This window comes from Ischnura elegans, chromosome 4 (assembly GCF_921293095.1).
Source record: "Ischnura elegans chromosome 4, ioIscEleg1.1, whole genome shotgun sequence".
NCBI classification, from domain to species: domain Eukaryota; kingdom Metazoa; phylum Arthropoda; class Insecta; order Odonata; family Coenagrionidae; genus Ischnura; species Ischnura elegans.
In genome coordinates this window covers 122,631,734-122,647,975 of record NC_060249.1, presented here as the reverse complement: position 1 = coordinate 122,647,975, position 16,242 = coordinate 122,631,734, and the positions used below count along the sequence as shown (strand labels likewise).

At 37.8% G+C, this 16,242-nt stretch overlaps 1 protein-coding gene across 1 annotated transcript in view; it reads right to left on the bottom strand.

Annotated features, from left to right (window-relative positions):
* The window catches only part of LOC124158235 (guanine nucleotide exchange factor subunit Rich), a 48,364-nt gene extending 32,285 nt beyond the window's left edge, over window positions 1-16,079 (bottom strand). Inside the window, exons 1-7 of the mRNA XM_046533424.1 lie at window positions 15,531-16,079; window positions 15,187-15,294; window positions 10,994-11,155; window positions 9,457-9,640; window positions 5,632-5,765; window positions 1,730-1,821; window positions 391-796 (exon numbers count right to left, since the gene is read on the bottom strand). Of these exons, the coding sequence (XP_046389380.1) occupies window positions 391-796; window positions 1,730-1,821; window positions 5,632-5,765; window positions 9,457-9,640; window positions 10,994-11,155; window positions 15,187-15,294; window positions 15,531-15,671 (1,227 nt within the window). The 5' untranslated portion in view covers window positions 15,672-16,079. The remainder of the gene's footprint in view (window positions 1-390; window positions 797-1,729; window positions 1,822-5,631; window positions 5,766-9,456; window positions 9,641-10,993; window positions 11,156-15,186; window positions 15,295-15,530) is intronic.
* Between the last annotated feature and the right edge of the window lie 163 nt (window positions 16,080-16,242).

Sequence of the window (16,242 nt, the reverse complement as noted above, 5' to 3'; positions counted from 1 at the left end):
CGAGTCTGGGAAGCACTCTAATAAAGCAGAATAATGGCATAAGTAATAACAAATTGTTTGTTTTACATAAATTATGAACATTACAAGACATTAAAGTGAAAGTTTGGGTTATCCGTGTTTTCCGATTATTCGAGCCGTCTCTCCCCATCATCAATTAGCCCATTAGGATAATAGGGAGTGCGCTGCAGTACTTTTTGATCGTGAATCGAGCATCGAGTCAAGACGAGTTGAGTACGGTGATTTCTGAGCCACCTCGACTTGGAGGATTTCGTTTGGGGGGTGTGTGAATGCTTCTCCCGGGATTTGAACCCAGGACCCTTCGATCAACTGCCAAGCCACTGGGCTGCCACACTCCCTCCCCTATGTAAACACCCTCCAGCATCAACTCACCAGACTGTGGATGTTCAACAAATAGTCCTCTGCTTCCCTCTTGCTGCCGCCGCCACCCCTCTCCACAAATGCAGACTCTGGAGAAAGCTTCCCCATCCGGGATGTCTGGTTCCCCCAGCCAAGAGTGCACATGAGCAGAGCGCCATACGTACTCCACACTGACAAGCCAGCACCAGTGGGCGCCCCGCAGCCATCGCTCTTGGCAGATGGTGACAGGAGCGGAGTGGAGGAGTCCTTTGGTGCACAGCCCCATGCCAGCGCCAGGGCTCGGCCGTCTGGGGTCCAGCGCATGCAACGAACGGGCCCCACACCCTGCCCTGGCGAGTCGCGCCCCGAAAGTACGAGGCGGTGCGTCTCCTCCAGTCCCCCCGTCCGCTCATCCACGCCAAAAACCACACCCTGAGAGCTGGAACGGAAAATGAAGCATTCGGGAATAGGCCACCATTAATTAAATAATGCAATTAAAATCTAACAAACAATGAATTGACAAAATCTATGCATTTATTTCTATTTCATTCCACCTTAATCCCGAAAACAATACCTCTATATTTTTTCTAGGTTTCGGCAGTTTTGTTTATCAACTACAGTGCAACCTCGATAAAACGACAACCCACGGTGCTCCAATAATCACTCGCTATAGCGAATTGTTGCTTTACCAGAGGTGGAGCTAATAATAGCCGATATACCTGATGCGAACAGTTATACAGGAACAGGATTGGTGCGGCGACAGAAAATTTATATCCGATAAACGAAAGCATAAATCCAGACAAAAGGTGATGCTTTTTTGCATCACTAAATTCTCTCCATTAACTTCAAAAGCACTCCATTAACTTCATTTCTAACAGATCGCTACCAATTACAGAGATTATGGAGTGATGTAAGTTTTTTCGGCGGCGAAACCCTCGCTATGGCGAGAGCCAACACCAAAAGGGCCTCGTAAAAACGAATTTTTTAACATGCTTATTATAGGGTCAATGGACGCTGCATCGGTTGTCTCTCGTAATAACGGGGGTCTCGCTATAGCCCGTACTTGCTTTAATGAGGTTCCACTGTACTTGTGTTCCTTTCAGGAAATGCTGCATCCAAGCCATATTCACTAGATATTTCAGTGAGACATGGAGTCGACGTTACCCATAGATTCACTGGGACCCAATAATGGTCCTAGTACAAGGAGAGAAACATCGAGCAAAATTGGCTTGAAGACAGTATTTTTTCCAAAAGGAAGTCAAATAATCCCTTCACAAATGTCAACAGAAAATAGCTGAATATGCACACTAATGATTATGATATTCTTATTAAGCATGTTCATACCAATGAGAGTAAAGTTCAAAGTACTCACTTTTTTCGTCCAAATGCAATAAGACGATATTTATGGTTGACGGCAGCACAAGTGGCATCGTCGATGTTCTGGGCCCAAATTCCTTGCACTTGCTACGTATAATATTTTGGACATTTTAGATACATTTTTCAATATGCAGTTCAGTAGGAATAAATTCTAGATACCAGATAAAGTTCTAAAGAAAATCATCTAGTGTGATTAAAAAAATATGAAAAAAAATTGCAATGCACTACCATAATATAAAGTTAAAGCAACTCCACAATTAGTAGCTATGAGATTTTTCTACCTACAGAAACAAGGAATTTCACGCACAGCCCAAATAAATTTTACAACATGTTAGCAGAGTAACTACCTCCCACGAAATAGATAAAAGCAAATAAATCAGCAGGTCTTCTACGGAGAAAACGATAAACTACTGTGGATGCTTTATTGCTCAAATCAAGTATTTACAATGTGTCTTTTAACCCTTCCATGCCGAACGTTGGGTGGAGCCAACAGACATTTTCATATGCAGAAGGCCTGACGTCAGGTATAGCTGTCACGGATGTTTCAACGCAAATGGCCGGACATCAGCTCTGGCCGATGTGAGAGAAGGGAAATGACTGAAATTGTCAGATGCATTCAGACCCGGCCAGAGACCCAGCTTAGCGAGTCCTTAGGGCCACTCCCCATGCAATATAGGCCCTACCCTCCCACTCATTCATGACCATCCTCTCCGCAGGAATGCGTTGGGAAGTGGTTATATTGTCAATAGTTTTTTCAATGATATATTTCGTTGCATACTACATTTTTTTACACTTTGAAATGAATTCTTTGATTTGTTCTGTGGGTAAGCAATTTTTAAACAAAATTTTAGCATTAAAAATAATGCACTTCCGGACTTAGTAGCCTCATTACCTCGTACACACTAACTTTGTCATTATTAACGCTAGAAACCCGTTTTCAATCCCACAATGCTTTAAAAAATATTAGTAATTCTTTTAGAGGAGTAAATTATTGAAAATCAAATGCAATGTTTGGTTTAAAAAAACACTGGTAATGCAATAAGTTGAGTGTGGATTCATGCTATGTTAGGGTTGGAGGAAGTAGTTCAGTGGCCGGGGTAAGGGATGGGCTTGAGCTGGGCCCCAAATCTGAGGGATGAAAATTCCAGGGTAACTCAAAAAAGAGCTCCCCACAGAGAAGTTTAAATATTCTCATGCTACCCTTAGCACGGAAAAGATTTTCCAATTTTAGGCACTTGCAGGAAAGGGTTGAGGCAAAAAAAAAAAAAAAAAAATATGACACAGACTTGGCATTCTAGAGAAACTCGATTCCCTCACAGATAAGCTACTCAGCCGTTGACTCAGCGTATCTCACATGTCAGAGTCACTGATGAAGGGATATCTTCTTAGTAGGGATGGTCGAATCGGATACCTCAGATCCAAATATCTGCGGATATTGCCCTTCATTGGATACATCGGATCCAAAGTCACGGAAGACATCAGATCTGGATCCGAAATTTTAAATAATAGCTTCAGTGAATGCAACACCCCATAAGGGTGGAAAGAGTTCCGATTCTCTCTTCGAATGTGCATTCCCATGCGATTCTTGTCCTATGCCACTGGTAAGTGGTTTATCTGAAGATTTTTCCTATTTTCAGGTCCAAACCCAAGCGTAACAGTTTAGGTCCTGAGCATGTAAAGATTAAAAAAAAAAACAACTTGAAAGCCTACAAAAATGATTTTTAATTTATAAAAATATTAAAATGTGTATGAAAATCTAAAAAGCATTCCTTTGATTGTACCTACCCAGAATAAACTTGAATAATTACTTCGTTTAATAGCAGGAATTTGAAAATGCATTTGGATCCGAAAATATCCGATCCGAAAAATCCGGCTCCGAAAATCAAGGATACGATCCGAATTCGAGAGAAATCCTGGATCCGTCCGTCCATCCCTACTTCTTAGAATATTTTGTTATTCTTCACTAGCCTTTCAAATTCATCTGCTCATTGAAGGTATTGATAATTGCCTATGACAGTAGAAAAACCAGTTTCAGGGATATATTTTTACCTCCACTGCAAAACAACCCAAGAATGGCCCAACGAGTCAAATCCGCTCATCTAGGAGCCCAAAAATACGAATGAGCTCAGCTGACAATAGCCGGAGCATAAACCCTCACCTCCAATTCCCCAGCTTCGGAGGTGAGCATTTACGCTTTGGCTATTGCAAGCTGAGCACATTTGTATTGTCGGGCTACTAAATGAGCGGATTTGATACAGTGGGCAATTGCTGAGCGGTTTTGATTCAGTGGGTGATTGTCGAGCGGTTTTGCAGTGGAGATACATGATATGTATAGGTATTTTCCTTCCACCTTTAATTGGCATTTGAATTTCCTATCTTTGAACCGATTCAAAACTTCCCTTGATGCTTAATATGAAACAAAGAAGATGTGTTCTCACAATTTTACTGGAGAAAGGAGTATGTACTTAATTCTCCAAAAAGTTCTGAGTTATACCCGTTTTATTTTCCACCACCTGGCTAAATTGTTTCATGGACTTAAAGATTTTGATAGGGAACTTTCTTCTTCTATAATATATGTAGATGTCCTACTCTAAAACAAAATCAAGGAATTGAGCTAATGGTAAAGAAAATAAAGAGAATATCTTCTAAAATACCTAAAAAAATGAATATAATGTAATTATCCTTTGTGAGAGATGTGCTGGCATGCTTACAAAAATTTAAGCCTAGCCATGAGCTAGCCTTACAGCAGATTCTACCGATTAACAGAGTTTCATATGCCAAGTGGTGAATGGAATAATAATACCGGGTTGCATATTTACAGGATACACATTGCCCACTTCCAAAGTCATACTTAGCCACATGAGTCTGCATGGTTCGTTAAAATTCCCTTTTTCCAGGTAAAGCAGGTATGTATCACAGAATCCAGATGGATTAAAAAGATGCTTCTTAGCTAAGTAAATTTTGCCTATGCTAAATTAGAGAGGCAATTGAAATCAACTCATGTACGTCAATTAGATTACACCACTTAATAGGCTCAGGTTCAATTGGTTTTACTACAGGGTTATGTAATGCAAAGGTCTTCTCTTACCATTGAGTCTCCTACATCCATAAACGAATTCTGAACATGCAAATCAGGATACAATAAAAGAAAACACAAGAAAGTAACATCAGGAAAATTGTGTTCAGCATGCAAACCTAGTGCAATTAAGAGGCATGAGTCACTAATCCATGGCAACTGACAAACAAGTAAAAATAACACTTAAAAAAAATCAAGTTCAATCATCACTTTGAATGGGTTTGTTTTAGGTAACTAACATTCAGAGAGAACTCACTCAAACATAAGCCAAACTTCCAAACATATCAGGAAATAAGATTGGAAACACTGCAAATACAACTTTGAAAGGCAAAGCCACTGAACATGAGAGCAAATATTTGACGCTGAAAAATCCTAATACCTAGGCAGCATCACCTCACAATTTCATTTTGCATTTGAGGGCAATAAAAAATGAATTGATGGCATAAGTATCATCACTATGAAGCAGTCACATGCAAAAAGTTGAGCTTATTTTGAGACAGAACTGAATATTTTAGACTCTAATAAATAAAGGCAATTAAATGAATGATAAACTGCTGCAAATTTTCAGTCCGGAAAACAAATAAGGGTGAACTGATTGAGTTTCTGTAATAACAATTCTAACGGACAAGAATGAAAATATTTGTTCAACAGTTGGCTCAGAAACTTTTAAATAGTCTTGGTTGAAACATTTTGCCGGCTACAGATAGTTTTCTTGGTCAGCATTTTGTACATTAATCACTTCTTTATTTCATGCAACTGAAAACTGGAGCGACTTAAAGAAAAGCAACAAGAAAACTCGATAAAAAAAGTAATTTACTTACGTTTGGATCAAATTTGAGTGATGAAGCCGTGAGAAAGGCAGCACGACCATCACTGAGAACCACAGCAAATCCTCCAACCAGGGGTGAGTATTCAATGTCCACTACATACGTGTTAGGCTCCAGAATAGGAATTGCTACAAAGAAAAATTCCAATTACTGACTCATTCATATCACAGGAAGTCACCCAATGCATCTACTTCGAGAAATTATACATTAACCATAGTTGTTATGTCCAAAATTTCTGAATTTTTTAATTCCCTGACTTTCCTCCTGCAAAAATGTTCATTTCTCTAGATTTTTTCCTACCCTACTTACGATTGGAACATAAAATTTTTAGAGTATGAGTGAATAAAATACAAGATTCTCAAAAATATTAAAAATCTCTTTAAAAAATATTTCTCTACAAAGAAAAAATAGAAAAAACAATAAGCTGTAAACTTAATTTCAGCCAAATTAAAGTACATAAATACAGTCGGATCCGGATTTAACGTCTTCGCATTTAACGTTTTTCCGCATTTAGCGTTTATTTTTTTGGGTCCCGATTCATTCCCTATTAGGACAATGTAAAAATTATCCGTATTTAGTGTTTCCGCATTTTGCGTTTTTCCGAATTTATGGTCGTAAAAATTTGTCCCGCTCAAGATTTTTTTGCCCGATTTAACGTTTTTTCATGATGGTTCATCCAAATCTTCGAATTTATGCTCATCAACAAGAACAGTCTCATGAAAGTTTACCAAGAGTCGATAGAATCTACCGGGGAACGCTTCTTCAACTGCTTTCTTCCGCGAGCGCAGCGCAGCTGCGACCTTCAACTGGCAAGTTGGGTGATTTGTCTTCTCGTAATGTTTCGCTCCCCTTCTGATCCAAACACCAGGCACTTTTTGTATCAGATCCGATCTAATGGAGCAAAGTCATCCCTTAATAACCTCGAACTACCTTATCCTTCACTTCTTGAACTTGACTTCGATGATACGTGACGACTGAAGACACGAGTTATCCTCTGAGGGCCGCTACAATAATGGTTTTCTCGTTATTTTTTCAATTGATGGCTTATGCCCCTTTCAACTCTACTACCTACGGGCAGTCGATTATTAGCCCAATATTTTTTCAGTCGGCTACTTTCTCTTTTCAAAAGAGGAGGCCCAATATCAATTGCGCAGTTCACTAGAAGACTCTTTCTATAATCCATTCCAAGGTCAGTTTCCACGGAGGAACAGCGAAAGAACCGAGGAAGTGTTTCCCCTGTCGTGATCGTGAGTGATAGCATTCTTTCCCTACGGAACAACATTATTTAACATCGTAATTTAGATGTCCCGGAGCCAATTTACCGACATGCGGCTGGTTGATATCGATGTCGATTCAAAAATATCTATCTGGTGCTAATTAATGTCAAAAGATAATGACAATCGGAGTTTTGACGAACTATCACGGTCCATTACTCAAAATAAATCGCTCATGCTGGTAAAAAAATCACCGCATACTCACGGTAGAATAGATGAGCGCGGAAAAATACGAAAATCCGGCAGGTGGTTGGTGGTTGACTTCGACATCATAACCCTGACAAAATTGCCAAACTCCCGAGGCACTGACAATTTTTCGGATGAAATCCAGTTCTGTTGAAGATTAAACCTTTTCACTTAACAGAGTTTAGCTAATCGTCATTCAAGGTCCAAACAAATTTTATTAAAAGCTGCCGAGAAACAAGGCGAGTCGGAGTCAAGGTGATCAGCGCGCCGCGTAAGCAACTTCTCCCGGCTCCATTCGACCTGCATAAGGCCGCGGATATATGACAACGAATCTGGTGTTATCATCTTGTTAAATCACCATCGACTTGTACGCATACTAGAAATAAGATTCTACTTTTTTGGATGACCTCGAAATCCAAAATGTGTGCATAGGAGGATTTTTAAAGGCTCTTAAATCCACAGATTTAGGCGTTACTTGGTGGAACGATGAGATATTCATCAAGACTATTATCAAGACTAACTAGTTAGTTAACTAACTAGTTAGTCTTGATAATGACGTTGTAACGTTGAAACTAGTAGACTGCAAAAATATAAGGTTGTGGAATAGTACTGTGTTTTTATTTAACCATGAAAGCTCTTAAATCCCTTGTTTCGCCGAGGCAACAGAAAACGTTAAGTTGGCAAAATTCCAGAAAACCTCCGTTTTAATAGATATTCGGTAGTTGAGAATTTGGGATTAGCGATCTTCTGCTGTCCCTTTATTTCACTCATTCCTCATGATTTTTCGAGTACCTACTTACACCTTTTCTTATTATATTAGAAATGCTATAGTCACCTACATGTCACTTTTACAGAAAAAATTCTAAATTTCATCGAGATCACTGAAATATGCATAAAAATGGAATCACTAATGTGCACAATAATAATCCGTGTGGGAATGCTTTTAAGTTGATGTTTATTAGAATTTTCTTAAAATATTTCATTAAAACAATTGTCATCCTCTCATTACTTATTTTTACTACCCATTTTTTTAGCCGATTCCTGAAAAGTATTATCCAACCTTCATAGGACAGAGAACATTTCATTAAAAAGAATTTTTTGCTGCATTCAGCACCTTTTAGGTACTTAAAATAATATTTTTTATTCATAAAAAGCCATTCCAATCATTACAGACCCTAAAACCTGAATAAAAATGGCAGGTCCTCATTTAGTGTTTGTCCGCATTTAGTGTTTTAAATTTTGTCCCCCCTGAAAAACCTTAAATCAGGATTCTACTGTATATGGCGTTAAATTTAAGGAGAAACAAAATCATAAGTCTTTACGATGAACGCTTGAAAAACAGTACCTTCACTTGCTATACAAATTAAATTCAGTAAAAAAGGAATTCGTAAATACCAAATTACCGAAGGCAAATTTACTACATTTTTCATGCCAAAGATGCAATCCCTTAGCCAGCATGGTAGTTATTTTGATTTGTACATCACGACATAAATCTTCACCGCAGAATACACGAGATTCCCTTAATTCTCTAACCCATTAGAAGGATCCAAACTTTTAAGGAGTTACAGCAGTAGAGGAACTCGCAATTTGGGCATAATCTGAATAATAAGGTATTATTTGATCCCTAGTGAAGTCAAAAACTGTTCAGCGTTTCGCCCGCTCATCCTTCCCATGGATAGTGATTTTTTTCGGCTCCTGCTGCGTCGCACGCAAAGCTAGATTAGCTTATCACAACCGTGAGTGAACTCACAATTATAATGCAGTGTTGCATTATCCAGGATAACAGCACTTTTCGATGCCTGGCATAGGTTTATCAATTTACGAACTAGGTCTAGGACGCATCTTGCTTGTATATCGAGGACTCATGGTATTTGTCTTTAGATATCAACCTTTGATTGCGTCATGCCACATTCTTCAATTGATAAAATCAAACAAATGCAATTTTTTTTACATAATTGCACATAATTTAATGCTTATATTATATACATGACTCTAAAAATATTTTGCAGTGCAACTATAAGTACAGGATATTGAAGAGACTAGAAATTTTTGCAAAGTAGGTTTTATTGCGATGATTCCTAAAATAAACCTTCACACAAACTTCGTTAATCTGAACCTCCGGTCTTTCGGTCCCGTGAACTTCGTAATAACAAGGGTCTACAGTAGATCTTACTTCAACTAAAGGTTAATCAACAAAAGATAATTGACACTCCACTGTATGCATATTAAGCAGCTTCTTTAAGACCAACAAGGCGTATCCTTGGTTGGAATAGTTAAAGAAATGATGGGAAAAAATTAAACGTACTGATGGAGAATATCAGTAAGGAAGGAGAGGAGGAAGCACACGACACAACCTCACCTTTGGAAACCTGCTGATCATTGCAGAAAGGAATGCGACGTAGGTCCAAGCAGTGGTCCCTGTGGAGGTGACCATCCCAGCCGTAGCGAAGCACCGTGCCCCTGGTGGTAGCCACCATCAACTCATCTCGGATGCAGACGAGGGAAGTCACCCCACCACCACCCACGCCCACCGATACTTTACCCTGCAATGAGGAATGACGTTAAGTGACGTTGTACAGATGTGTGTGGCACAGCAACATTAGAAATAATACAAGTGCTCACAAGACTCCTGATCCACTACAGAAGGCTTCCCTAGCAAATGAAAATAAAACTACATATTTTGCATCACTTTAAGAGGTAAAAAGTTCCAAATCCATTTCCATTAATATTCATCACATGGAGGAGTTAATATGTGTTTCACGTTTAATTTAATTATTCCATCCAGGAGAAATTACATGAATGTATAGGGTACATCAAAATAAAATACCTATGCTTCAAAAAAGCCACAAACATCTTAGCATGACAAAAAACACTCTTTCAGACTATAAAAACACTTTGACATCAAGAACTTCTTTTGCTGGCATTTAAACGAGGATATTGTTGGGGGAGTGCTTTATGAACGTGGGGGAAAGGCTGGGGCGATCTGGAGCGCTTGAGGCCCCTCGGATAGGGCTCCTGACTTACTTCAGTGGTCCACCCACTGAAAATTTTAGGACATTAAATGTCCGGAAATGGATTTTATCGCTCCTCTGGCTCTCAAAAACTAGATAGAAGTCAATAAAAAATGGCACTTTCATAGTAAAAAATAGTATGAAAAGTAAGAATTCCACAGCTAATAAAATTTAATAATGTAGTAATAATTCTACATATTATCTATTTAGTGAACTTGTTACTTGAAAATGCACTGAGCTCTAAAAACCCTCTAACATAACCTTTACGAATAACTCCTTCAAAAAAGTACAAGGTTCTCTTTTGTCTTCTGACAACTTCATTTTATTTATTTTTGTATAATCTTTTACAACAAATATGTTGTACATAAAGCAATTAATGAGACCGTAGAATTTTGACGAAGTTTAGAAAATTACAGAGCGTTGAAAATTACATAAAAGCATCGGTTCAAGTAATCTGAGTCTTTCTTTATCACATCTTTCATATACGCTTCAAGATAGACACCAGCATTGTGGGGGTTCCCTAAGCTCAGGGCCCTCGGCGATAGCCGACCAGCCGACCTAAGCCCTGGGGAAGGGCTTTATACGATTTTTTTACACATAATATGTGCATATAACTCTGGGATCTGAAGATGAAAACATGAAATTTGGGTGAATCGCAAGTAGATCAGTTGTTTGTCTAGCATTTTGGCTACGATGACTGTCATTTTTAATAAACAAAGGCAAATTTTCCTGGATAAAATTCCCTGGTAATTCAGAGTTTAACACATTCTGCTATGGTATTTTTTCTACATAGCATCTCAGATATTTATAAGTAGAAGTAGCAATACTTGTGATTCTAAACATGACTTCAAAACACTAATGCCAAGGCTACCCACTAGTACTCACCGAGGTAAGACTGAGAGCAGGTATTGCCTCTTGAATGAAGAGCTCAGCACTGTCCCTGCGAAGGCTTTGACGGGGAGAATCTTTCTGTTCATACAGTCCATTTTTCTTTGCTATTCCTTTGTCTCTGGACAGGTGGTAAAACAACAGATGCCCAACAGATGTCTGAAAGAAAGAGAGACAGAAAATCATAGTTACAGTTATGTAGTAGGTACATGATTTATCACTAAGGGCCTGTGACATATTTACTCATGTGAATTTGACTTTCTCATATCTTTCTCATATGAAAAAATGCAAAACAAATATGTTATTCCGACTCTTCACAATTATTATTCAGACAACTTGTGCTTCAACATATTTTAAATATTAACAAATTTAAAACATTTTACTTTTCAATCATGATGCATTCAGTGATGTTATAAAAGAGGAAAATGGAGAGACATTGAAAATGCTAATTAGCTTATTTTCATTTCATCCCATAACATTGTCAATAACTTTTCGTACACAAAAATGTGGTCCAATAAGAATTTTGCCAAAATGTGGTGCGGATGATAAAAAATCTAAGTGGCTATCCCAGCCCACTGCACCATAAAAATAACCAATTTACCTTCTTGATGACAATTTGTGCACAATAGTAACTTTATGACTACAATGACATGCTATGATAACCTTTAAATCCGTTAACTATCAGCAATACTTTTTCATAAGCCTTCAATTACCTACAATGTATTTCTTCACCTCTCAGGGTTATTAGCTGCGACTTGGTTGCATGAAAGAGAATAGTCTTACAGCACTCAGGAATCATGCTGGGTCAGATATGGGCACTTGCACATGCGGAGTTTAGACTTTAGGGAGTCTACCCACAGCCAAAACTTCCAACCTACTTCCAGACTACCGACCCCCAACTTCCAAACACTTCTATGGCTATATGGCTTTGTGGAAATTCAGCTAAAAATACATATTCTCAGAACTCAGAGAAATTTTTAAATTCAATCCTTTTTACTTAATTGGATAAATATTACTTATAGAATAGTGTAAAGATTAATAAAATATCCCTCAGAAAGCTGTAAAACTCACCATTTATCTTAAAAAATTTCTGGGGGAGGGCACCCGCACCTCCCATATTCTATACTACCCCCCCATATATCAGTTGCTCCTAAAACCCCCCCTAGCCTTAATTCCTAGTTGCGCACCTGACCAATGGCAAATAAAATTCTCTCAACCATTAAGAATGGCACAAATTTTCTTCAGAGATATTCATAAACAGTTTCGAAAAGAAACTTTTAACACTAAATGACTTTTTTATTGGTTTAATGATGCAGACGATGTTTTGTGCTTTTTTTGAGCCATCATCAAGCTGGGGTGTTTTCAATGCTTTTAAACTCTATTCACAATTACAAAAAGAAAGCTGAATTCTTTAGATTTTACGAAATCTATTTGTGATTAGAAACGTAAATTCAGAATCTTAATAGAACCAAATACGACGCACTTCGAGTCATCCCTCGTGACTCATGCCATTCTATGGCCCACAAAATGGCTGCTTTTCACTGTTTGACTCAAAGACTACAAAGAATTCCATAGAATTACAATCATTTTAAAAAAGGACATATTGCCATCCACCACATTGCAGGCTTAAGGCCAATGTGCAGTCATGGCACACACAGACCAATTAATAATTGCACTTCGAAAACACATGTGCAGATAAATGCTTGGACAGTATCAGCACGTGACTCGGCCTTGAAATATGATCGAAACATCGATTTTTCTTCCAATCCGTCTATAGTAGTTCTACAATCAAGTTTGAGAGATTTTTAAGGTTTTGTGACGAAATTCACGGCTATTTCCAGGTTTTTACACGGTAGACAAAATTCACGGCTTATTCACGGTTTTAAGGTTTTCACAGTTGAGGGGGAACCCTGGTTTCCGACCACTCACCTACAGGACTTCCTTTTACATGTGCACCAATTTAAGGACCTTAATAAGCAAAAGGGCCTATAGAATTGACTCCCATAATCAAGATCAGGCAGATATGTGTACGGCATTGATGTAAGAGCTGTGACTCATGATTGTCTATGGCGCAGAAGGGGAGGTATTTCAGAACAAGAGCAAGAGAGTACGAAAGATACGTAACAACGATAAAACATCCCATTTAGCCAAACATCTGCTAGAAGAAAAACACCAGTGCTGTATCAACCTCATGACCGGGGCTTGGCAAAATACAGGCTGAAGAGTATTTGAAATGCAAAATACAGAATACCTTTGCCTAGGGTATTTGAAAAACAAACCACAAAATCGTACTTTACATACCTTTTAACATACAAAATACGTTTCTCTGGAAGCTAAGAGATCTTAAAAAAATATAATCCGCCCTGGCACATTATGGATGGTAGCAAACATGAAGAAAACGATCCTAATGATGACACAAAAATGCATAAATTGCAATATTTTACCCCCGAGGACTAAATCCTTTTACTCCACAGGTCAATCGTTCAGTTACTCATCAAGTAATCTCAGAAGCATAAAGTTACAGAGGTGTCATCAGAGCTACCTCAAAAGTATTTTACAAATGTATTTTTTATTTATAATGTGAAAATACCAAAAATCTATCCTTGAAATACCAAATACTAATGTATTTTAAAATACTTGTACTGGAAATACTGCCCAGGCCTGACCATGACCCTTCACTTCAAACAAAAGTGGACATAAACAACATCCTCTACTGATTTCATTTTATATAGGGTCTGAACTCAAGCATAATAGCTACTAAGTGACACATTAACATACATTTATTTTATAATGTCTTACTATCCCATCCCAATAAACACACTGTAATTTACGTAAAGGTTAAAGGGATGCCAAAAAAGGTTTGTTACATGATTCCTGAATTCCAATTCCCTGATTTATCCACAAATTTTCCTTAGGAAACAAAATCTTCATTTCTCTGAACTTATTTTTGCACTCTCCTATTGACCATTACTTTACATTTTTGAAGAGTAGTTGTCAATATAACATATAGCTCTTTTTAAAGCATATTTCTTGAAAAGGAACACAGACATTTTCCTACAAAGAGCCAGTAGGATGGTTCACATAAGAAATAAGTGTAATTCCCAAAGCAAATATTCCTCATCTTACCACATCAAAAATGCAAACCGACAGTGCAGTATTTCTTTTGATTTGTGAACAATGATATTAATTGTCTCAGTAGCCATGGATGAAATTATTTGATTTTTCCTTTTTCCTGGCCTTTCCACGATCTAGTTAAATTTCCTGACTTTTCCCTGACCTAAAACAACCTTACAAAGGCACTCCAACATGGCCTCAATATAAATGCATGCTATATGGAGCAAAAGTGTCCATTTCAGAGAAGTACTGATGGAGAGCAAATAAAAAGCATTAACATCACAGTCAGTTATTGACACTCGTTGGGCCAAAGGCTGATACATTGGCTTTTGAGTTGACCATAATAACAATTGATAATTAGGCAAGCACTGAACTTCAGAATAAAAATAGAGATAAATTATACAGCTAACGATTAATACCATTAGAGTAAAATACAAAGGCATATTGCTGTACCAAAAACAATGACACCACATAGATTTTTCAAAGGTGTAACAATATAATTCAAGTAAAAAATAATGATAACCATCAAATTAGACATTTAAATGAATTATTTTTCATTTCATTATCAAGATCAGAAAATTTGTGAAGAGTCATATGATAATGCTCGGACAAAATAAAACCAATAGGAAGCTAAAACAAAATCAAATACATAAAAACACCAGAATTTAAAGTCCAGGTGACGGAGCTCTTTGTTGAGGGCATCCCCAACAATATTTTATTAATACCGAGTAACGCTCCTTATTAATGGTTTTTGGTCAACAGAACCAGTCTATTACGAAGTTATACCAACATAAAACAATGACTGATTGCCTGTGACGTGAGATGCTTTTACAGAAGAAATAAGATTCAAATATTAGAAATCAAATCAGACATAACTTCAGCACAGTCATACGTTCAAAACAAACTGACAGGCGAACAATTTCAAACTGCAGTCATTAGTCCAGTAGCTGCTTGAGGCACTGCGTCAAGGCCCAGAATTTCAATTACACTTCAATCCAATTCCACACAATTTCGATTGCCATAATTTCCATGACAAAAGTATGAGGTCAGATCATAGGGATTCAGTTTCAACTCACGGCAACGACAAGCATAGATGAATCAGGTCTCCACTCCACCAACTCGTTCATCCCAACATCATCAACAGATTCTTGTGATCTCCGATACAAAACGATTGGTACACAAGGCTGTGAACGAATAGATATACTATATTAATAAAAGGCAATCATATATCTGACCTTCTCAATAGATAACCCAAAACTGAATTACAAGCCAAGAAAGAAGAAACATTGCCTGCCCCGCAGAAAACATCATAAACGTAACTTTTCAGGAGTAATAAATGCACTAAAATAAAACAGTCTCCATACAACAAATCAGCATACTATTGCCTAAAAGTAAGAGTCTAAATCTATCTGATACTCACTTTGCAATACCATATTGACAAAGAATCGTCCGTCAATATAGCAAGTAACAGTTTGTCTCTATTGCACACTACTTGACGAATTGAGCTTAGCCCTAGTTGGGGCACATTTATCACTTTCGGCCATCCTATAGGAAAATACATCTTGAATTTCAATGCTACCAGAAATTAAACAGGTATTCCTGATGGCAGCATTTAAATGCTGAAAATTGCCTTCCGTTTAGTCTTTAAAAGCATGGCATAGCAACGAAAAACCTCATCTACGACACCCTGACGCATGAACACTCCCTAATACGAAAAGTTGGAATGTAAGCATTGATGCTAGAATACGAATACTAGGAAAACATCTCTGAGTAGTGAGGGCAAATACAACGGAGACGTAGCTGACACTGCCTACAGTTTCAAGCCTAGGAAGCAACTAAATTAGATTAACATAATTAAAACGTCAATTTAACAGCCCTAACATAGCCATATTGAATTCACTGATAATTAGAAATATTCCATCATCATCACTTTCCACAATGAACAGTTGACACTTCTGTTCTCTATGCGATTTCGTTTCGCATATGTCAGTTAATGTTGTTATCGGAAGTGTATCACCATCACCTTCCCATCCTGACCTTGTGGTTTTACACCTCGATCAAAGATGACGTTGTTTGTTATGAGGCTTAATCGGCTGAAAACCGTCGTCCGGTACCTGCCATTAATAATGGCA